Source organism: Notechis scutatus, chromosome 2 (genome assembly GCF_049901735.1).
Source record: "Notechis scutatus isolate UNSWTSFEM ecotype Mainland chromosome 2, rNotScu1.2, whole genome shotgun sequence".
Lineage (NCBI taxonomy): Eukaryota > Metazoa > Chordata > Lepidosauria > Squamata > Elapidae > Notechis > Notechis scutatus.
In genome coordinates this window covers 125,908,964-125,933,186 of record NC_142010.1, presented here as the reverse complement: position 1 = coordinate 125,933,186, position 24,223 = coordinate 125,908,964, and the positions used below count along the sequence as shown (strand labels likewise).

General features: G+C 35.6%; 1 protein-coding gene across 2 annotated transcripts in view; it reads right to left on the bottom strand.

The window, feature by feature from the left end:
* SMURF2 (SMAD specific E3 ubiquitin protein ligase 2) overlaps positions 1-24,223 on the bottom strand; it is a 70,664-nt gene that overhangs the window by 13,731 nt on the left and 32,710 nt on the right. Inside the window, exons 3-12 of one of the 2 annotated variants that reach the window (XM_026678765.2) lie at positions 23,666-23,774; positions 20,512-20,645; positions 19,990-20,055; positions 13,372-13,456; positions 13,066-13,149; positions 11,451-11,653; positions 8,658-8,742; positions 6,750-6,908; positions 1,613-1,820; positions 319-422 (exon numbers count right to left, since the gene is read on the bottom strand). In XM_026678765.2, coding sequence (XP_026534550.1) covers positions 319-422; positions 1,613-1,820; positions 6,750-6,908; positions 8,658-8,742; positions 11,451-11,653; positions 13,066-13,149; positions 13,372-13,456; positions 19,990-20,055; positions 20,512-20,645; positions 23,666-23,774 — 1,237 coding nt within the window. The remainder of the gene's footprint in view (positions 1-318; positions 423-1,612; positions 1,821-6,749; positions 6,909-8,657; positions 8,743-11,450; positions 11,654-13,065; positions 13,150-13,371; positions 13,457-19,989; positions 20,056-20,511; positions 20,646-23,665; positions 23,775-24,223) is intronic. The other variant, XM_087956108.1, reaches the window with a different exon arrangement.

Genomic DNA, 24,223 nt, shown 5'->3' with positions numbered 1-24,223 from the left:
TCAAAGGAGGTCAAAAGGCTATGAGCATAAAAGGCTTCATTCTAGAACACAGCTAAGAACTGATGAATACCTTGTTACGTTATATATATTGCACTCTAAAAAGATGTCAAATTAAAGGCCCATGAAATGCTACCAGTATGCTAACTAACTTGAAGGGAGACCTCCTTTGCATTTAAATTTACCAAAAATTGCAGAACATTGCCTCCAATACTGCTCTCAAAGGTACTAGGATCTAAAGTTAGTTCAATTATCATCATATTTTTTTAAAAAAAACACAAGCTAAAGTATTATATATTTTAAGCTGGATTTATTATTTACCTGGCAACACCTCCATAATCAAGGCCTTCTTCCCCACGAAATTTTATCATTAATCTCTTCCATAAGTCTTTCGGTCTCATCTTCATGACTTGTCTATAAGATTCCTGCAATTACATTAGGTAGCTATTAGCCAAATACTATGTTTTCAACTTGAACTAGACTGTATAAAATTTACACTACTGCTTTAATTAGTAAAGTTATATTCTTAATTATCAGATCAATAAAAGAGCCATTAGTGTTCAGAGATGCTGCTTGCAAAGGTTTATACATTCAAGTACAAACAGTAAGTTCTGTTCAGTATCTCGTTTACTTAAGGAAAAAAATGTCTTTTATATTTTTATAGGAAACCTATACTCTTCTAATATAATTTCCACAATTCCTGAAAAATCCCCAGAAACCACCCTACAAAATTATGTTGTTTGGTCTTATCCATATTTATTCTAATGTACGTCCTATCAATTGAAGAAAAATCACTTAATTCTGAAAAAGTCTGTACAGAAAATAAACAAGTTAATTTCAGACTTTACCAGAAGGATGCTGTCTCCATAAGGCACTACTGAATCTCAAAATACAGGTAGTCCTTGACTCACAGACACAATTGAGCCCAAAATTTCTGTTGCTAGGTGAGTTTTACCCCATTTTATGATCTTTCTTAATATTATAATCTGAAAAACAGCTTCTATCCCAGGGCAGTAGCACTGTTGAATTCTACTGTATAGTGAAATATTATTGCAATATCAGGGGTTTTCAATTCAATATATAGAATGTGAAGGATGTGTGTTTGTGTTTATTTTCATAGTCATAATGTACACTGAAGGGTATTTAATTTTGTTGTATGAGGTGCAATGACAATAAAGTAAACTAAAAAAACTAAACTTTCTTGCCAGGGTTGTTAAGTGAAACACGGCAGTTGTTAAGTTAGTAACATAGCTATTAAGTGAATCTGGCTTCTTTAATGACGTTGCTTGTCAGAGGGTCGCAAAAGGTGATCACATGACTCCAGGACACTGCAACTGTCATAAATACATGCCAATTGCCAATCGTCTGAATTTTGATCACAGGGATACTGAAACGGTCATAAGTGTGACAATAGTCATATGTCACTTTTTTTCTGTGCCAATAGAACCTTGAATAGTCACTAAACAAATGGCTGCAAGCCAAGGACTACCTGTATGGATTGTAGCTCAATAATGCCTTAAGAATTTTCCTCCATTTGTAGTGCAAAATCCCAGATCACCATAATAAGCACTGGCTTTTATTTTAATTCAGCAGTAATTTATAGTTCTCACATTACCTCAAAAATTTCTTCCCTGGAGACCTCTATACGGCAGTGTCCAGCTTGGGGCTGCTGCTGGGAGAGCTCTTGTCTCAAAATCTTGAGTTTCTGTACTAAATCCCGTTTGTACCTTGGCACAGTAAGACATTCAGCCTCGTCTGAAAGTTGGCACAGGGAAACAACTTGTTGCTGCTGTTGTGGTTGATCTTTAAGTTGATTTTGACGGCTGAAAAGAAACAGAGCAACTTTTGACGTTCTAGATTCCAAGACTTCCAGTGATTCTCATTTCCACAGCCTCCATAAAATGCATGTGAGCTAACATGTTGTGGGAAAATATTCAGTGTGCTCTTTTATCAAAATTCTCTGAAGGAGCCTGGAAGAGTACATACTCCTGTTTCTTTTAATACTGAACATTTCAACTCCTTTATTTATAAAGAAAATAAATAGATCACAATATGGACACTGCTCAAAATGTCTCAAATTGACCTATTTTTTCAAGATTTTCAGGTGTGTCCAAACATAAATAATATAAAAGGAGAATACCATCATACATTTTAATTGCTTTTCTTGAAAAGTTAATTTACAAAAATGCTTGTAGAGAGTTTGGCTAAGATGATATCGACTGTACCTGAATTTGTCTTAACCACAGGAATGTAGGCAATTTTACAATTGGCACAGATAAATGAATATTTTCACTAGCTATTAAGGAAAATGTTTTAAAACTATGTTCAGACAGTAAGGGATGAAAACATGATATATTCAAGGTAGGACCTTCTGACATTTTTTATAGTTACAAACTCATGCCAAAATCTGCAGCATTTTAAGTAGAAAAAACATTATTTCAGAATAAAAGTTTTGCTAAGAAAAATGTCTAAATCTGATTGTTTAAAAGACTATATGAAATGTCAGATGAAACTGTGAAAGTAATATAGTTCTTAGTAGCCAAAATGTAGAGAAACATAATTCATTGCCTCTTCCAATTATTAGCAGAAGCCAATGATAAACAAAGCCAACCATGTCAATCAAATTCATTAACTTTATGAGAAATGAGAGGCAAATATAGATGGAACACAATAATTCCGATAGGTAATAGAACATAAACATGGATTTACTGTTTATCAAAATGTTGATAAAAAATTCAGTAAAGACTTAAACAAATATACATGTGGATAAGTTCATTCATAGATAAGATGACCCTCAATTTTTAAATATCAAGAAAAATATACCACTCCCAGATAAATCAACACTTGAAATTTAGTGTGTCATAATTTTCACCTGGCTTATTCATTTTTGTGGCATTTGGTTACAAATTCAAAGGTTGGCTCATCTGCGAATGATCTTATCCATTAATATATAATCTTAATTATTATCATATATATTCACAGATAAATCTATCAGTGGATAAACCAAAGCAAATTTTAGGGACGTGTTCAATTAACTGTTAGGTTGAACAAATAATAATAGTGGACATAAATTTTCAAATTTCCAACCTACTGTTTATTTGTAATTAGTTATATAATGTTGTAAGTGCTCCCATCTTTATTAGCATCTCAGGATACTTAATAAAATTTAAAGAATATCATGAAGTCAATCTATTGCTCAATAACTCATCTTCATAAAAGTTAATGCCAATTGGTCAAGACTGTGCAATCCTAATCAGGATTAGATTTCCTCAGACAGCACCATTTGACTAGTGATAGCTTGTGATAGGAATGCAAGTCATTTAGTTTTGTTTCTTCTTTTTAACCCTTATCTGGTTAATATAGTTGCAAGAATCATATTAGAGCTCTCTTTCTTTAATTCTCAGATTTTTCTGCGTTATGATATGAGAACCCTGCTATAAACTAAGTAATCACTGATTAATGGAATAAGAATGTTTAGATAGTATCATAAGGGATGAAAGCATCTTGTTCATTACAAAGAGATGGCTGTTGCTCTTATAATTGACATTTTCAGTACCAGGCATTGACCATGGCAGCCAAGATGTCTTGTTTACTGTGAACAGACGTTTGCCAACCATGCTTACTAATATCAAAAACCACTGTTGCCAACCTGGATACAAAGCAGCAGCCAACATAAACCAGAAGCAGCCAGGTCAAGACATCATCAACAAATGCTTTCTTCCCCTGTTTGTCGGTTTCTGCCAAGTAATAAAATTGTGGCTGCTGTTTTTAAACTTCATTCTGGCAGACAGAATTTTCTGTTCTTCCAGCCACAAGTTTTCTGCTGTCAGCAGTCATAATAAGCAATTCTATTTTACCTTCAGTTTAAGAATAAGATTATGTATAAACTTATCTGCTTTAATGGAATGGCAGAATAACAAAATGAAGCATTTCTCAGGAACTTTCAACTGGATTTTTAAAAAATGAGCTTTTTTATGTTCTCAGGAGTCAATATATTTAGGTTATTAAAGGTAGAAATTAAAGGAATAAATTAAAGGTAGCAAATGTGGTATGTCAAATGCTCCAGTCTTTTGGAAGAGTGTTCCCACTCCAGGAATCATTTAGTCTGCCTTTAAAAATCTGGATTTTTATTTATTTATCTTTATCCCACCTTTATAAGTAACTCACTGTGGCAAACATACCTAATAATACTATATTTTTAATTTAATTTAATTTTATTGTTTTATCTTATTTTATTATTTTATATTGATTTCGTTTCAAAACAACTATGGGTGGCTTACAGCATTAAAATCATAAAAGATAAATATGTTTAAAGCAATAAAAATAGAATTACAATCACAGGTAAAATGATACTTAAAAGATGGGGGCAGGAAGTAGGATGTGAGGGTGTAGGTGGGGTTGTCTCTTATTTCACAACCACCTTCACTGTGATGTACCCCCCAAAGGGTTCCAAGCCATCTGGCAGTGCCAGGTCTTCAGGCTCTTGCAGAAGGTCAGAAGAATAAGAGCCAATATAACCTCAGGGAATAAGATGTTCCAAAGGGCAGGAGCCACAGCAGAGAAGGCCCTTCTCCTGTACCCTGTCTGCTGAAATTATTTGACTGACTTTCTCCACAACAACAACCTTGTGAAGTGAGTTGGGCTGAGAGAATGATTGGTCCAAAGTCATCCACATTGCTTTCATGCCTAAGGCAGGACTAGAACTCCCAGGCTCCTGGTTTCTAGCCAGATGCATTAAATGCCAAACCAAATAGGCTCTCCAGTTGAGTTTGGGAATGGGTTACCTATTGGGTGAGACACTCGTAACTGGTTTTCAATATACAGAAACAACCAACTTGTTTTCTTTAGTGCAAACACGAGAAGAAAATATCTTCATTTATCCTATGTGGTATATCATAAAGGAACAAATGCTGTATAAAATTAATCAGATACTATACTTTTGCTGATGACACTGCTAGCTGAATTTCTGAAATCCTTTCACAATGAAAGACAGATGCATAAAGGAAAAAATAAAGTATGTAGCTTGGGAAGTGCAAAAAAAAAACCACCTGTGATTTTAGAACCTGACAAATAGAATGTTTTTTCTGTTGCAAGAAGCCTATTTTGTTAAACCTTTTCGTTAGCCTACATGAAACACAAATTATATTCTATACTGATCGTTAGTCAAAAAATGCCTATTTTTAAGTCTTTGGAAAGTGCTTGGCGTTTGCTCCAGATAGCAGATAGAAGTCTGCTGTAATTCCACGTTGGTCAGTAAATAGATAAACCAGATTTGAACAGCTATGCAAAGCAAAAGATTTTCTAAAAAATTGTAATTACATTTTAAAACAGGTATATAAAAATCAAATGTTTTTAGATAATTTGTAACCTGCTTTGGGTTCATCAAACTAAGAAATTTATCTTCCAGAGTCCTATTCCCAAATATTGTTCTGTGAAAACAGTTTTAACACTTTTTTAAAAAGAGACTCAAGTGAACACGCAACTATTATCCACATCTGCAGAATGAAGCTGGCAAAACAGAAACCAGCAGTTCCCAGACCTCAGTATAGATCATACAGTATATTTTCCAAGGCCATCAAGAGAATGGATAGCTATCTATTGACTTGGAAAGGCAGGAGGAAAAAGCCTTGAATTTAAACCCTGAACTTATATAAGGACTTTAATTTCAATGTATTGAAGTGGATAAATCTTCCACCAGTATACTGTTTTATTCTTATCTGCAATAAACAGATTAATAAAGCTGAGTCATATCTGTGAGGCTTTTGTTAAGAAAAAAAGTAAAGAAAGATAGTTTCTGAATTGGGTGTTAAATACCTAATGAGTTAAAATTTACAGTTGGGATATAAAGGTATTAGAGTTCAGAAACTATATTCTAGGGAGATCTGAAATGATAAATAATTGTGTCTAGACAATAGCAAATTCTGCTCAAATTTTGCTCTTGGGAAGAATAGAAGTATTAAATGCAGGTGCAAAACTGAAAAATTTCTGGTGCAGAAAAAAAAACGATTTTTTGTATTAAAAATGCTTCCTTAGGTCCCCCTGTTTCAACTCCATCAACAGAAAAACACTCTTAGAGTTTAATTTAAAACTATGTAAGATGTTAATTTCCTTAGAAAGCATGTAATCAGATATTCCTGAAAAATCCCCATCTAGATTAGTTACCCATGAAAATATAAATCATACTTTATTACCAGAGAGCCAATTTCAATTAGCATAGAGAAATTTTCTCATCTTATATATAAATTAGTATTCTATACTTTAAGTCAAGTACCAATCTTCCAACATTGAGAATGACACTGAATCTAATTTTTTCCTTTTCTCCTTTCTTTCTATTCTTTCTATGCTTCGTATATCTTAGGTTTTTCTATTTTAATTTGGACAGATGCAAAAGAAATTAAGGAGATACCTGGTTGTCAGAAACAGAAGAAATACAGAACATGGTTTTTTTTTCATAACATTAAAAATAAAATATAACCAATGATTAACAAAAATGGTAACATTCCTAACACCCCTTTACAAATCAGTGACTTATCAAATAGAACACAATTTCAACGTGCTCTTTTCTAGAGCATTAGCCTCCATGACACAAGCTAATCCATGCCTACAGCAGATCAAACATTCTGCTATAGATTAAGTTAATCTAAAATGCACATGTAGACATTAAGAGGCATAAGAGATATTCCTGGAAAACTACCTTAAATGCTCTAAATGTTATTAGCCACATATTGGTGACATCAGTGACATTAACTCACTTTAGAACCAGGTGCAAGTTAGCTGATAGTCGTGGATCTGTAAACTGTGTGGTCCTGTTGTTATGATCAACAAAATAAACTCTGCCTGTGGCTGTGTTTCGGATTTCCCATCCAGGAGGCAAAGGCCCAAGTTCTTCACAATTGATGTTGCTAAGATCCCTGCAAAAAACAAATAGAAACGAGGAATATCTCAGCATAGGGCTTCTGAGCCAAACAGGCAGAAATGTAACATAACTATTCCATGAAGTCTGTGCATATGCATTGTTTCAGAAACATTATCTCTTCAGTTGAAATCTCTAGTCCCTGGGAGTAAGTCCACAAAAGTAAAAGAAAAAAACATACTCTTTAGAAAGACACTGCACTGCACGTGCCTTGGAAACGCTGTTATCACACGAAAGCTATACTGTTTTTTTTAAAAAATAAATTAATATTCCTTTAATCAGCATAATTCCTACTAGAAATATGTAAGTATTTAAAAGCCACCCTTACTATAGGGGTTTAACACTGATTTTATCTTTAGTCATGATTTTAACAAGTCTTTTTAATTTTTTAAGGATACTTGAAATGATTTTTCTAAAGTTGAAAACAGACCTTATTTTCTATAGAGTTTATATAAGCTTGCAGTACACCACGTGACTTTAACCCACCATGTAGACTAACCATGAGAAAGAATGACAAGCCCTAGATCAGGGGTGTCAAACTTGATTTCATTAAGGGCCACATCAGGTTGTGTTTGACCTCGGAGGGCTGAGTGGGCGTGGCCAGGGTAGGCATGGCCAACTCAACGTCCTGCAGTCCTCTGCCAGTGAAAACAGAGCTCCGTTTCACTGACAGAGGCACTGAGGGCCAGTCCTTTGCTGTTTCCAGGGCAGCCCTGCGGGTCAGATCTAAGCACCCTGTGGGCAGGATCCGGTCTGCGGGCCTTGAGTTTGACACTCCTGCCCTAAATGAATACAAGTTTTCTCAATACAGTATGATTAATACCTTTTAATGTTTGTAAAAGAAGCCTTCCATTTACTTATTATTTCTATATCCTGCACTGTACATGTTTCACCTCCCACCCCCAGAACAATTATGTGAGGCAGGATAGATTAGACAACAGGAAGCAATCCAAGATTACACAGTACATTTCATAACTCCATAGGGACCTGAATATGGGTCTCCACAGACCCAGCACAGTGCTTTAACTATTACATCATTTACCAGATAAAAAACTAGGTAAGTTAGCTTTAGGTGTGTAAGCAGTTAACACTATTGAAATCATATCAGTATTCATTAATGTTAAAGAAAAAATAAACTATAAAATTTAGATTTCAGCTCACTTCCTACAAGTTTTATACTTTAAAAGTTAATAAGTGGAAGTCTGTTTTGAGTGATAAGACCATCTTCGGTTCCCAAGACCTCACAGGTCTCCATGTACCCCAAGAGCTGCTTCAGAGATTTCTCTGAATGTAAAGAGCAGGGTGCAGTGCCTCTCTCTTAAATCCACTAACAAAAGCCATTTACATTAGCAAAAAATCTTTACTGATTTGACTTTCTTTGGTAAGAAACTTGGAGGCAAGTAAGTAATAAATTTAGGTTTAATTAATTTCATTTCTGATCAAAGAAATATCTTATTCAAACCCCTTCAGATGTTTGTGAATGTATTAGACATGTAACACATTCTTTTTCAGACACAAGTGTTCAGCCCAAGCTACTCTTTTTAAATTGAGATTGAGATTTTTCGGAATGCATTGTTTTCTGAACCATGTTCTCAATTTGAGTGTCTACAGAATCACACAACAACGCACACCATTCTGTCACTGGGCAAGGGTGCAATTATTAGAAATGTGTGTGCTGTTTTGCATTTTATTTGTAAGGGGGCTTTACTTAATTTCCAGCACCAATGAAGATACATTATTTTCTTACCGAGGTACACGGGGATCGTGCCATGTGCTTACACCAGTTTGAGTATGTAGGAAATACACCTGCCCTTGCTGAGTTGTCCTTTGCTCTGTTTGGGAAATGATCAATGCAAAAATAAATCAGGAAGTTCAAATTATTGTTTCCTTTTCTAAAGAACATTCCCTGGATCTCCAATTATCATTGACATTATAGACGTACATATTATAATCTGTGTAACTTCCCCTCATAATCCTCCATTTTGGTCTTTTCTAGAACAGCTGTTAAGGGTGCCAGATTTGGACTACTTTGATCAGTTTGTCTAAGCAAGACTGGGGTAATTTTTTTATACAATACATTTGCCTAACCTTTATTCTGTTTCTATGTTATATTTTTAACTGCTGTTAACCTTCCCAGAGCCAGAACAGTCTCCCTTGAGACTTGCCTGTCTGTCACGGGATAAAGACATTTGCAAGGGTGGGGGAGAAGAAAAGAATAATATTTTTGGGGAAAGAGCCTTTTAAAGCTGTTCTCCCATGCAGCCACAGTGAATTTTATTCCACTGAAGTGACTGGAAAGATACTGAACAGTAAGCACACAAAACAAAATGGGGAAATAAAGAGTCTCCAATATCTGTAATAACTTAAGTATTTGAATGCAGAATACAAGGAGTCCTCGACTTACAACCATTTATTTAGTGACCGTTTAAAGTTACAATGCCAATGAAAAAAAGTGACTTGGAGGTATCCGGAGAAGGAATTTGTGAGATAGCATGAGGATTATAAATTATTGCAGAATTAAAATAAAAGACAGTGCCTATTATTATGGTGATTATAGTGATCTGAGATTTTGCACTACAAATGGAGAAAAATTCTCAGGCACTGCTGAGTTACAATGCATACAGGTAGTCCCTGACTTACAACCATTTGTTTAGTGTCCATTCAAAATTACAACAGCACTGAAAAAAGGGACGTATGACCCGTTTTCACACTTACGACCAATGCACATCTCCATGGTCACATGATCAAAATTTGAACATTTGGCAACTGGCTCATATTTATGACAGCTGCAGTATTGCAGGGTCATGTGATCATCTTTTGCAACCGTCTGATAAGCAAAGTCAATGGGGTAGCCAGAGTCACTTATTGACCGTGTTACTAACGATTGCAGTGATTAATTTAACATCTTAGAAAGGTCGCAAAATGGGGCAAAAATTGCTTAACAATTGTCTTGCTAACAATGGAAATTTTGGGCTCGATTGTGGTTGCAATTCAAGGACTACCTGTACTTTTCTATATTGAGATGTGAATCTGAGTTAACTTTAACAGGAATTTCTCATATGCAGGTTTCAGTAATACATTGTTCATCCTTGTTCAAAGCAACAATGTATTTCTGTACAAGATAAAAGAACAAATCCTGAAATTACAAATATTCCCAGCTCAGAACTGCTAGTGTGTTCTATATATGTTAACAGATTCTGCAGACGGAGCCACTGAATACAGAAATGGTACATATTGGGTGAGTCTGCATGCATATGGACAGCTCAATGCCAGCTAGATCAATACAAACTTCCAAGTAAATCGTAAGAATTTGGTGTGGGGGGAGAGACTTCGTTTCATTCTCTTCCCTTAAAAAGCATCATATATGGACAAATGCAAATACATGTCAATAAATGTTACAAACATTATTTAAATTTGATCGAAGAATCCCAATGGTCTTATGATCAATTAACAACTTTTTTTTTTTTTTGGAACAAATTTTATTGATTTTAAAGACAAACAAACCATCATTAACCATTGAATACATAAAACCTCTTTCCATTATTAATTTTACAAGTCAAGTAAAATATTATTTTATACAGCATAATTCTGTTTTACACCATTTCGATATGGACATATAAATATCTCTTAGCAAATTTCTCATTATTTCTCTTTTCGTATTCAATTTCATTATTATTATTATTATTATTATTTTCTACATTTATCCAGTTTATAATCATCATCTACATTTGTCTCTGACTTAATTACCATTATTCTCATCCAACATTCCTCTGAGGTTTTATTAATTCTCAAACAAACGTGAACACACAAAACACAAAAATATAAAACTTCTTTTAAGAAAGTAGTTTGGCCCCAGATTACCTCTCTTTATATGGACTTCAATTAAATTTGTGCTCATCTTATATACCATTACCTATCTTATTTACCATTCTATATCTTCTATATAACTTCTCACCGCTTTTCATTCTTCTTAATTCTATTTTATTTAATTCATTTTAATTTAAATCATTAATGATTTATAATGATCAATGATAATAATGATCAATTAACAACTTTCTGCTGTGTCAATGAAGACTCTCACTCATCCAGGCAAAAAAAAATCTCTCTCTCTCTCTCTCTCTCTCTCTCCCTCCCTCCCTCCCCCCTCCTCTCTCAGATTTCTAAATTTTTAAAAACAATTTATCTAATGTGTCCATATTCACAAAAGGCAAATATACCCTTATTGGTCTTTGCAATACCATATTAAAAAAAAACAACCTAAAGTTCACTAAAAAAAACCTAAAGTTCACTTCACCTAATGGTACTGATTCAAAATTAGCCATTTTTATGACCACACTGGGTTGTAATGTAAGAGTTTTATGGAGATGAAAATGTCACTGATTAAAATATTTACTAACCACAAAGTCCCAGCATCTCCTTAGTGTTGCACAATTGCTAAATCATCATAGTTAGCACCAGCACCATACTTCAATTTAAAAAATAGATACTTTCTTATTTATAAAAGACAAGAAGATAGTTATACAATTTCAGGAACACATACCATATCCCTCAGGTAGATCTGGAGGAGTATGCAGGTGGGTCCTGCTCATGTAATTCCTATGCCTCTGAGATCTAACTCTCCTTTCTGCTAGCCTGGGGTCAAATGACTGTCCACATGTTGCACCATTTATTCCTGTAAGAGGTGTGTTCTCATCCACAAAGCAACTCAGAGGTCTACCAGGACTGGAATATTCCGATGCTGGCCTATTGAAAAACAACAATATTTCTTTCTTCTATTAAAAGGGAATTGCAGGCTAAAATTAGAGTTTTAAGTAATGTGTCAAGAAATACTAGTTTCAAAACACATTACTAGAAAACCACATTCTAATAAATAAATAAAATTTAATTGGATTAAAAGGTAAGCTGCACAAGATGGCTGGATGCTGGAGTGAAAAAGAGCACAAGTGTTGAGGACATTATCTTGGATTATGGCATAGCAAATTCTTGATAAATTCAGCACTGCCATCAAATGAATTATCATGTGACAAATAGATTTTTCTTTAAGCATCTACCACCAATATCCAAAGTTTTTTCACATGAATATGAACAGATTTATAGATGGATATAAAACATTCATATGTCCCTTCAATGATCTGGCTGCAACGTTTTACACCAGAAGCAGTTTCCAGTTCAGCTCCCAGGGTAATTCTGTGTAAAGCATATTTCCAGTAATCCAGCCCTAAAATTGTCACCACAAGGATTGCTGAGGCCAGATTAGCCCTGACAAGGAATGGTTACAGTTGGCAGTTAGAAAAAAGTTCTCCTTGCCACAGAGACCACTAATGCCTCCTTTGATAGTAAGAATTCTAAAACCATCCCCACACTGAGAAATGTTCACACTGTTTGCATTGTACTAAAGATGGAATGAAGGAGACTTGGGGGGAAGGGAGATGAGAAATCTGATTTCCTACCTATTCGCAATAACACATAAAGTTGCCAACTTTACAACCAATCATAGAAGAATCAGGAAAATCCTGGTGCATTTGTACTGGTGCACAAGTGTCACCATCTTCCACTCAACTGGAAGCGAAATAGGAATAATTTCTTTAATGCATTGTCCAAAACTGTTTCCCTTGTTTCTCCCTTTCCTAGAAAGGATATATAAACTAATAACAAACCTTGAATTAATTTAACAAAAACCAGAGTTCTGTTTAAAAAGGGTTTATCTGTATATATAAATATGACCCCTTTATTCCTGCTGATTTTATTACTTATTATTGAATATTAAATAAATAAATAATAAGGACTTAAGGAAAACTTAACAAAACGGGGATAAGCAACTCTTTTGAGGCATATGCAGAAGTTTGAGATGTTAAATATTCTAGCAAAATGTTTGTTGCAGAGGGGAATTCAAAAAAAAACAAAACCCTCTCGTTTAACTGAAAACTAATTTGGATGCTCTGCTCTCAAGATTCCATGAAAAGATTCTCATGAGCAAATATGTTCTATATTTTTGTACAGTAATGTAATGTATATTAAATATGTGAGAAAATGTTCTAATTTGGGAGGAAAGGACACAGTATGGCACATCAACTTAGAATTGGATAATCCCTAGCATTAACAACCACTAGAGTTGTAGGCACACCATACCTTTAGCTCTTTCAAAGAATGCTTACCGTGTTGGTCTCTCCCACTGTGTTGTTCGTGTGATGTGATTCAAATACTGAATTCTTCCAGAAGCTGTCCTCCTTTCTTCCCAGCTAAATATTTTTGTATTGAAAGAAAAGTGTACATTACAAGAAGTTTGATTTTAAAATGTTTGAGCTCATAAAGTTATTTATTAAATAGGTTTATGTGTAATACATTTTAAACTAGCATTCTTTCATTTTTGTTATCACTGCAAATATTAAGCACAAATGAAATCAATGTTTGGCACATGCAATATATTATTTTATTCCAACTGTCAAAAAAAAATAACTTACCCATCAGGTAAATCATTGTCAAATAATCTACTGCAATCAACAACTTGCCCTCCTGTACCTATCCGGTCTCTGGACTGAAGACTTACTATCAAAAAACAAAAATTAAAATTAGAACATTATTATGGAATATCTTGCACAAATCTTTTTGATTCAGTGATATATGCATTTGGAATTTTGAAAATATGTAGGATGCTCTTATCTTATCACTAAACTCCCTGAAGATTTCTCCAAGATAGTGCAAAGCAGTTTGATGAGATTCCAAAATGCAAGTAATCTGACCCTGGAAATTTTAGCTCAGTAAACAGGTATTCCTATAACCATGTCTCTATAACCTCAAGCTACAATCTTATACCTTCAATCTGTTCCTCATAGTTGCCTAGAAGAACACAAAACATACTTTTGTTAGAAAAGATTACTTAATACAAAGATTGCTAACAGTATATTAATGGATGATTTATTTGGAATGTGGATCTTGTTAATTCTGGAATATCTAGCAACTTCCAATATCAATATTACAATGTTACTATTCCATATTCTTTTGGGAGAAACAATGACATAGTAATTCCATTTCTACCTAAAAGAAGTAACTCCAAAATGTGATACTGAGGGAATATGTCAATGTTATATGATCCTCCAAGATTTTGGTTGTCTCCATGGTTCTGAAAGACCAAAATAAATTGGAAAAGGCAATAGGGAGGTGCAACGAAGCAACACCTTTTTGCTGATAACATCCCATTCTCTTCATCAAATTCATATGAAGGATAATGAAACTATATCAAGAATAATAATAAACTGAATAAGGGCCAATAAGCAGCAACTCAGTCCTGGCAAAACTGAGTGCCTGAGAACCAACAGATGCTTTGTTTCTTCACAGAATCTCCTTTAAGGACCATGTAAATGAGTGGTGACCAGAAAGAGAGAGAGCTTTCTCAATTAAGATGCCACTGTTGTAGAATTGCCTCCTCAAAGAAACTTGCCTAGTGACATTCTTATGGTTTGGCCTGGTCAGATATTTTGTTATCACATTATTTTTAACATGTCAGTCTTCTTCTTTATTTGCTGTTTTTTTCCCCTGTATGCTACACCTATTTTTTTGTTATTTCCTCCTATTTCCACCACTAAAAGCTTTGCTTAAAGCTGACATATAAATCTTGCTAGTAAAGATAAGTCTTTGGGAAATTTAATTCACTAAATGTGTGGAAAATATAGACCATAAATATAATTACCACTTGCCTTATCATTTAGCATAAGTCAATTGCTAAGAATTGGATACTTCTGTGTAAAAGGCATCTCCATATCAGGGATTTTATTTATCCTATAATATTAATTAATTATTTTATTTATTTATTTATTTATTTATTTATTTATTTATTTGCCAATTGTTTACAAGATAATAAGTATAAGTGTATACATAGTTGTGAATACATGAAATGGGTACATATAAGAAAAATAAAAGAATAAGAGAAACAATAGGACAGGGACGGTAGGCACGATGGTGCGCTTATGCACGCCCCCTACAGACCTCTTAGGAAAGGGGTGAGGTCAATAGTAGACAGTCTAAGGTTAAAGTTTTTGGGGTTTGGGGAAGAGACTATAGAGTCGGGTAGAGTATTCCAGACATTGACCACTCTATTGCTGAAGTCGTATTTCCTGCAATCAAGTTTGGTGCGGTTTACTTTGAGTTTGTATCTATTGTGTGCTCTTGTGTTGTTATGGTTGAAGCTGAAGTATTCATTGACAGGTAGGACATTGCAATGTATGATTTTATATACCATGCTTAGGTCAGACCGAAGACGGCGTAATTCAAGGTTTTCTAGTTTTAGAATTTCAAGTCTGGTGGCATAAGGTATTCTACAACGAGTAGAAGAGTGGAGAACTCTTCTTGTGAAATATTTCTGGACTTTCTCAATTGTGCTAATATCAGATACGTAATGAGGGTTCCAGACTGATGAACTGTATTCGAGTATTGGTCTAGCAAATGTTTTGTATGCTCTGGTTAGTAGTGTGATATTACCAGAGAAAAACTACGTAGGATTAGGTTAACAACTCTTAATGCCTTTTTGGCTATGTAGTTGCAGTGGGCTCTAGCACTTAGATCATTAGAGGTGAGTATTCCAAGGTCCTTTACAGAGCTTGGGTCATCAACAAGTTCGTGACTATTCAGCTTGTATTTTATTTTCTGATTTTTTTTGCCAATATGTAAGACAGAGCATTTATTTGTTGAGATTTGGAGTTGCCATTTGTTTGACCATTCAGATACATAGTCAAGGTCTTTTTGTAAGGTAGCAGTATTGTCTGTGGTATTGAACAGCTTTACATCATCAGCGAAGAGAACGCAATTGCTCTTAATATGATCACAGAGGTCGTTTATGTAGAGTATGAAGAGAGTTGGTCCTAGAACACTGCCCTGGGGGACACCACTATTGACAGGTACTGGATTTGATAGAACGCTCCCGATTTTGACCATTTGTTGTCTGTTTGACAGGAATGCTTCTATCCAGTTATTCAGTTGTCCAGAGATACCATAGGATTTTATTTTTAGGAGTAGTTTGTCGTGTACCACTGAATCAAAGGCTTTACAGAAGTCTATGTAGATTGCGTCAATTGCTTTGCCCTGGTCGAGTTGTGTCGTCCATATGTTTTTGCAGTGTAAGAGTTGCAGATTACAGGATAGTTTTTTCTGAAACCAAATTGTTTATTGGAGAGTAGGTTGTTTGACTCTAAGTGGAGGATGATGGATTGGTTAATAATTGATTCCATGACTTTACAGGTGACGCAGCATAAGGAGATTGGCCTGTAATTTTCAACTAGGCTTGGGTCTCCCTTTTTGAAGATGGGGATGACTGTGGCTTGTGACCATAGGTTAGGCAAGGAGCTGGTCCTGAAAGATTTTTCAAAGATTATGCTTAGAGGTTTGGCTATGGCAGTGGATAGCTTTCTTAAGAAGTAGGCACATATTCCATCCGGTCCAATAGATAGAGATGGTTTTAGATTGCGTAGTGATTTTTCGACATTGTCTTCTGTGAAATCGATATGTATTAGATCATTGTTGTTATCTGTGGTACGGCTAGGAAATACTGGGCATGATCCATTGCTGTTTACAAATACTGAGCCGAAGAATGTGTTAAAGATGTTGGCTTTAATGGTGTCGTCGTTGCAGTCTTTACCATCAGGTCCTATCAAGGGAGGGATGGACCTTGAGTCTTTTAGTTTGTTGTTTACAAAATTGTAAAAAGCTCGGGTGGAATTGGTGCTTAGAAGGTTTTCCTCTTGTTTAATGTGATAATTGGTGCATTCAGTCTTTATCTGGTGGCATAAATTTTTGTATCGGTTTTTGAAATTGGCAACGTGACCAGATTTGTTTTTCCGCCAGAGTGATCTCTTTTTGGATTGAAGTTTCCTTATTGATATGGGTAATCTGCTTTTTGTTTTGTTTTGGGAGTTGTTGTTGGAACATATAGTTTGATGACTCTTTTGACTTCAAGTAAAAATATGTTATAATGGTCTTCAACGGTATTGCATCCAGTGAATAGAGATTGCCAATCAAGGGATGAGAGATCGTTGTCTATAAGATCATAGTTGCCTTTTTGAAGTTACAATAGGGGATTACATCATTGTGGTGATTTTTGTGTGGATGTATGTTGAGACAAAAGTCGATCATATTGTGGTCACTACTGGAAAAGGGTTCTTTAGTTTGTATTCCGTAAATTAGGTTCAAACTGTTGCAGAAGATGAGATCGAGGCAGTTGTTTAGTCTAGTGTTGTTGATTACTAGTTGTTCCAGTCCCAGATTTGTAATAGCATTGTAGAAGGTTGTGTGTATGATTTCAGTTGTACAATCATTTAGGGTCCAGTTAATATGAGGTAGATTGAAATCACCAAGAAGGATAAAAGGGTATGGGCAGGATGCAGCCCATGTTAGTAATGTATTTAGCTTGTTTACATGTTCGATGTCATAATCAGGTGCTCTGTAACATAGTAAGAATCGAATTGTGATATTTGAGGATAGTTCACAGATGATGGTTTCAGGAAGGGCAAGCTCCTGGGTAACTTGGATATTTTTTAGATGTAAGGATTTTTATAGAATATAGCAACACCACCTCCTCGACGATTTTCACGATCTGATCTGTAAACATGATAGTCTCTTACTGTGGTAATGGAGTCGGGGAGAGATGCATTGAGCCATGTTTCACAGACAAATATAATGTCGAAGTTAGCCATATTTAGGAGGAAGAGAAATTCAGGTATTTTATTCACGAGGCTTCTTGCATTGAGTAGTTTGCATTTAAGGCCGGCAGTAGTTGGAATTGAGGTAGTTGGGGGCGTGCGTGCCTAGTCTTGGGTGATGGTGGATGGGTTGAGGTAGGGTTGTGGTTGAGGGTAAAAGTTGAGTATTGGGTTGCGTGGCTTACTTTTGATACAGTCAGCATGGTAGTCAATGTACAGGTCCTTCTCTCCATTGTCTGATCTGGTTTTTCACTCATTTTTAAAAAATGTTGATTTACAATTTTTATTTGCTTGCATTTTGAAAGATGTAACAAGTCTTAACAGTGGCATATATGACACAGTGCTATTGCAAAAATAGTTTAAATCTATATGAACAATTCCCATTTCATACCTGCATTAAAAAGCCAATCTTTAGTGCTAACATTTCTTACATACAAAGATTTTTCACAAATAAAATAAAATGATAATTCTGTGCCTAAAGTGTTGCAAATAATACAACAAAGGCTGTCTGTGTAAACCTAAGTAGTTCTGTTTACTTTATAAAGAGGCCAGTCAAGAATGAAACTGAACACATGACTTATTTGTGGTTTCTGTGGCATTAAGATTAATGGGCTTTTCCTAATCCTGTTTAGATTGGAACTGAAAGCTCAAGTCTAGACCAAAACGAGCATCAACCAGGCGAAAGATAACAGAGAGGCTGGGCCCCATTGATCCCAAAGGAATGCTGGCATTCTGAAGGTAGGGCACCATCTGTAAACAGATCCTTATAATTCCACCTGCTGGGATCAGCATTTTCCAAAAAAAAAATAAAAAAATCCAACAACAACAACAACTTGGAAGCAAGAATAGAATCTATAAATCAAATGTCTGGAAATTCTCAGTAGAGGCAATCTACTCTTCCTCCAACTTTTTAAATTTGTTAAATCATAGACAACCATTCAGCGGAATGGATTCTTACATGTTAGTACTGTAAGCAATGTTACTCTGAATGATAAGGTTCAATTTCATCTACAGAGCCTACTACCATTTACATAATAAGATGTTTGGAATGGATATAATATTGAAGCACATAACTTGCAGCACAGGTGTGAGATCAATCAAATTATATTTCAAAAGACCATCACAACACGAAGTTGCTTGTCAATTTCCCTTCTCACACTCCCTACTCTTGAAAAACAAATTCATAGGGTTAAAAACATATTAACAGGATTGATCGAAGCATAGCTAAAGCAATATATTAAACATTAACTTCAATAAGAAGAGAAAATAAAGCAGTACATAACACGTAAACTTAGTTGGCTTTAAGCATGTCAGTTAAACAGTATCTGACTGTCACTGTTAAAAATCTATATAAATTATATATATTTGCCAAAGCTTAAACAGAAATGGTAAGCGGTGTGCAATTATTAACAAGGAAGAAAAAAATGAATTCCAAGTAATGTTGATAAGCAGAAATAAAAATGTTTCATGCAATGGTTTCTCTTTACAATCAAAATTGAAATCCAATCACCCAGCAAAGCTCCAGAGGGGAGAACGCTTTCATTCTGCCTATGCTTTAATCTCCCCAAATCTTCTTCAGACAATAGGGAATCCTCATGAGCCACATGGGAGGAAAGGGGGAGGGGAGGTGCATACAAAAGAGGAAATGGAAATAAAATGCCATTCATTTTTATTCATAAAAAACATTTGCTGGATCAAAGGGGCTTTTATGGACAATCTGTTTCACCTAATGTACTCTGTACCATTCCTCTTCCACGTTTTTACAGGGACCTCTTCCAAAAGACTATACTGCATTACCTGTTATGTGTTATTCTTAGGAAGGAATCTGTACCACAGAAGCCTCCCAAAACTTCTTTGCCAATAGAATGAAGAATTATTGTAGCTTTAGGTGGCGTTTTCTGTCAAACCTACATAGAGCTATAGCGAAATAATGCCGTTCTGACTCAAAAGAAGACTTACATAACAGAAGATCATACTTGCATTCCTTTTTTTTTCCTTTCCACCCTGGTGTTTGAAATACATATTTAAATTTGGTCTAGTGTGTTCTAGTGGTTAAGGTCCTGGCTTGGAAACCAAAAGACTGTGACCCAAAGAAAGTTTTCGGAAGTTTAGTTGCCTTTTGAAAAAAACCCTTTGGGACAATCATGACCTGGATAGCTAAGAATCTCCATAGACAAGAAACTGTGAGTTCTAATCCTGCCTTCCCATGAAAGCCAGCTGGGTGACCTTGAGCCATCTCTCTCTCTCTCTCAACCCAACTCACTTCACAGCATTGTCGTTATGTGGAAAACAGGAGAAGAAACAAACATTTTCACCACCTTGTGTTATTTATAAAAAAAATCAAGGCAGGTTAAAAATTAAGCAAACAAACAAATTAAAATCATTACTTACCTACTATCTGTCCTCTAACTGTATCATTGTCATTTGGCCCAAGTTTGCATAGATCTAATCTCTGATCTATAAAAAAAAACCCAAGGAGATATGCCTTATTTCTATGTAATGATTATGTAAGGTATAATTTCTATGAAAAAATATATATTGCTGAATTAAACATTTCTAATTTCAAAAGAAGACGAAAAGCATACTGGTCTTCACCATCCCCAAAGCCACTTTGGTCTAGTAGTTAAAGTACCAGGCTAAAACGTCAAAGGCTGTGAGTTCAAATCCTGCCTTAGACATGAAAGCCAGCTGGGCCAGTCACTCTCTCTCAGCTCAACCCACCTCACAAGGTTTGTTGTTGTGGTGAAAAATATAGGACGACAAAGTTGTGGTGGATATGTTCACCTCCTTATTTGTAAAAATAATAAAGGCAGGATACAAATAAATAAATTATAATTTCCATAGAATTAACTTTAAAGTCACTCTAAAAAGCTTACTCCAAAATACCAAAGTACTTTTGTTCTGCCTACTTACAACCAGTGTCTTTGAGGCGGTTGATAGCATTAGAAAGAAGTCTCACACAACCGAGAAAACCAGCTCCCTGTTTTTTATGGATTTTCTTGTGGTTCCATACACTGATTGTTATAGAGTCAGACTTTCCAATGTATCTAAGGGGGGGGAAAAAGGAATCAGCAATAAAACATATGTTGACTGCATACCACTAATAAGTCTATGACGCACAATTTTTGACTGCAAAATATTTTTAAAACTTCATAATATAAAAATGGTTATTTTTATTTTATGCTGAAGAAGTCAAATGCATTATACACAGATGTGTCTCCATCATAATTTACTCATTAAAAGATTCTACTTGAACAAATGTCAAAGGAGCTTTTTAAAAATATCTTATGTAAATCATATATTGCTCACTTCCTTTGGCCAGACAGTCACAGTATGTCAAACAGAAAAAATGGTATGTTGTTGAGTGTTTAATTTGGAGGACGAGTTGTAACAGTTAAGAATTATGTTTCTCTCTGGGAGATGTTTTTAGTAAGCCTCTTCCATTACATGCATTCTGTCATGGTACAAACAACTAAGTGTTCAATTTACTAAAACATCCTTCTGCACTCACTCGTTTAAATTGGTTATTCACTCACAACACACATACCGTAGAATTGCAATGCATCATAACACATGTGGTCCTTGACTTACAAAAGTTCATTTAGTGGCTGTTTAAAGTTACAACAGCACTGAAAAATGTGACTTATGACCGTTTTCATAGTTACAACCTTTGCAGCATCCCCATGGTCATGTGGTCAAAATTCAGATGGTTTTGACAACTGGTTCATATTTATCCCAAGGTCATGTGATCATCTTTTGATACCTTCTCACAAGCAAAATCAATGGGGAAACCAGATTCACTTAACAATCAGGTTACCAACATACCAACTGCAGTGATTTACTTAACAACTGAGGTAAGAATAGTTGTAAAATGGGAAAAACTCACTTAACAAATGTCTCACTTAACAACAAAAGTTTGGGGCTCAATTGTGGTTGTAAGTTGAGGACGACTTGTATAAATGCTCTCATAATTTACAAATCAATCACCAATTATTTTGTGGTGTCAGCAACTAGAGAGGAACTATTTATTAATGTCACATGTAGTGTGCATTTTTGCCCATGTTCCAAGAAAATCACTCTACATTTTTATACAGATAGTCCACTCAAAATTATGACAGCTTAGAAAGTGTGCTTTATATTCCATAAAGCACCTCCGGCCATTGTAAAATGTCATAGTACACCTCCTCACAGCCACGTAATTCACACTCATGACTAGTTGTCAAGTGCCCTGTGATCACATGATTGCCATTTGGGATCTTTTTCGCCAGTTTCCCCAGAAATTCACTGGGGTAGCTGGTAGGGAAGATTATAAACTGCCATCACTTACCAAAGGATTCCCCCTTCTCTCCATGCACCGGGAAGAGGAGGGATGGAAATCCTTTTATCAGGTTATAGAAACGAATCTCACATCTTTAGGATCTCTATGGGTTTCTCCAACCCAGTGCAGGAGTTCCCTTCCACACATGGAGAAGAGAAGAACTTCTGAGATGGGGTGAAGAAAGCATGAAGATTTTTAATACTTTTAAATTCCCCCCCCCCCAACCTAATAGGACAGTGGTCCCCAACCTTTCCAGTTTGGTGGATCAGTGGGGGGCGGGAAGAGGGGATGTTTCTGTGCGAGTGGTGGGCACACACATGAGCATGCGCAGCTCCATTTGGGCACGTCACTCACACAAATAAAGCAGAAGCGCGGCCATCCTCCACTCACACAAGATGGAGCTGTGTGTGTGCTCTTGCCTGCTGCTTCCAAAGCCCGGTTCTGAACGGGCTGCAGCTTGGGGGTTGGGGACCCCTATAATAGGATGCCAGGGTAGAAATATATTAATTTATTTAGGAAAACTTATTTTTTTTAATATTGCTGTTGAAAGTTGCTGATATGATTATTTTAGTCTTTTAAGTTGGAGCTTTCAGAATTATTTCAAGAGCTACTGGTGCCCAACTTCATTTTCTTAGGTGCTATGTATAAACTTACGATATATCAATTAATATAGGCAATGATATACTGATATCATTAGAAGTAAACATACTGGGATAATAACTGGCTTCTGAAACAACCAACCTTAGTTAAAGGAAGAATGCTATATCTATGGCACTAAAATTGTACTACAAGTCCCATCATCACTTGAGGAGTCGGTGTGAATTTGGAATCCAATCTATCTGATAATCCAGGTATCTCCACTCCTCATCCAGAATCTGTATTTTGTCTCTATTTCTCAGCTGTCACAAAAAATAGACATACTTGTTTTCTCAGTTAAACACTTTGATTTTATACAGAAAAGCAGTATTTAAGAATTAGTATCTATGTGGTTGTTAAGAGTTGACACAAGTGTAATGACACATAACGAATCAATCAACCAACCCTATGCTTTAGCAATGAAAGACCAGCTACTTTATATGAACAAACCAGACAGCTAACATAGGCCTGCCTTACTTTTCAGAGTAATTCTTTTCAGAGTACCGTATATACTCGAGTATAAGTCGACCCGAATATAAGCCGAGGCTTATTTTACACAAATAAATTTTACACAAAAAAACTGGGAAAACTTATTGACTCGAGTATAAGCCGAGGTGGGAAATGCAGCAGCTACTGGTAAATTTCAAAAATAAAAATAATTAATTTGGGAAACGATCTCACTATCATGAAAGGTTTAATTGATTCACTAACCCAAAAGAAGAAGATGATGATGACAGCGGGAGGCAGGAGTCACTCTCTTCCCCCCTCGGAGGCCCCTGAGTCAGGAGTCGCTACCGCCGGCGCGGCCCCAGTCCCACCGCCTCGGGAAGGGAAAGGCAAAGCGCTTTTGCCTTTCCCTTCCCGGCTGGGGCTGTTGGGAGTCGCTGCCGCCGGAGGCCGCGACTCCACACCATTTTTTCCAGAGGGGAATCTGACTCAAGTATAAGCCGAGGGGGATTTTTTCAGCACAAAAAATGGGCTGAAAAACTAGGCTTATACTCGAGTATATACAGTAATTCTTAGCAAAGACTCCCTGGTTTAATATATTTCAATTTTTTAGCAATTACCCAGCTTAAAGTTTGATCATATTAGATAATCTGTATTGACACGTACAAGTCATAATGCTGATTCCACTTTGGGTCAAGGGTATTCTTCACAGTATCAGTAGAATGGCACTGGCCAGATCCGTCCACCACCACTTTAGCAAATGGATCAGGAAGCCCTGTCAGAAAATACATAATACAATGAGGATGCTGCTAATTGATATTATTTTATTTGTGATGGTCCATTAGAAAGCATCTACATTTTGTAATCCAATGAACAAAGGAATCTCATTATGCTATCAATCTGGTTTTGAGAAAATGTTGTACTCAACTAGATTAATAGTACCAATCCTTTGTGTAAAAGTAGAATTTTATATAAAGAACACATTCTACTAGGAATTCCATAATTTATTTATTTGTTTGTTCATTGCAAGATACAATCTATACTGAATTTATGTGGACATATAACATTGTTTCAAGACACTTCAGGCTATCATTGTAAATGATAATGTTCTAATGTTTTCAAGAATAGAAAGATTCAAAGTCAAGATATAGCACTGAAGCCAGGTGTTTTAATACACAGCCAACATGTTTTCAACAGTTCCTGAAAGCACTGCCTGGTTTCAGC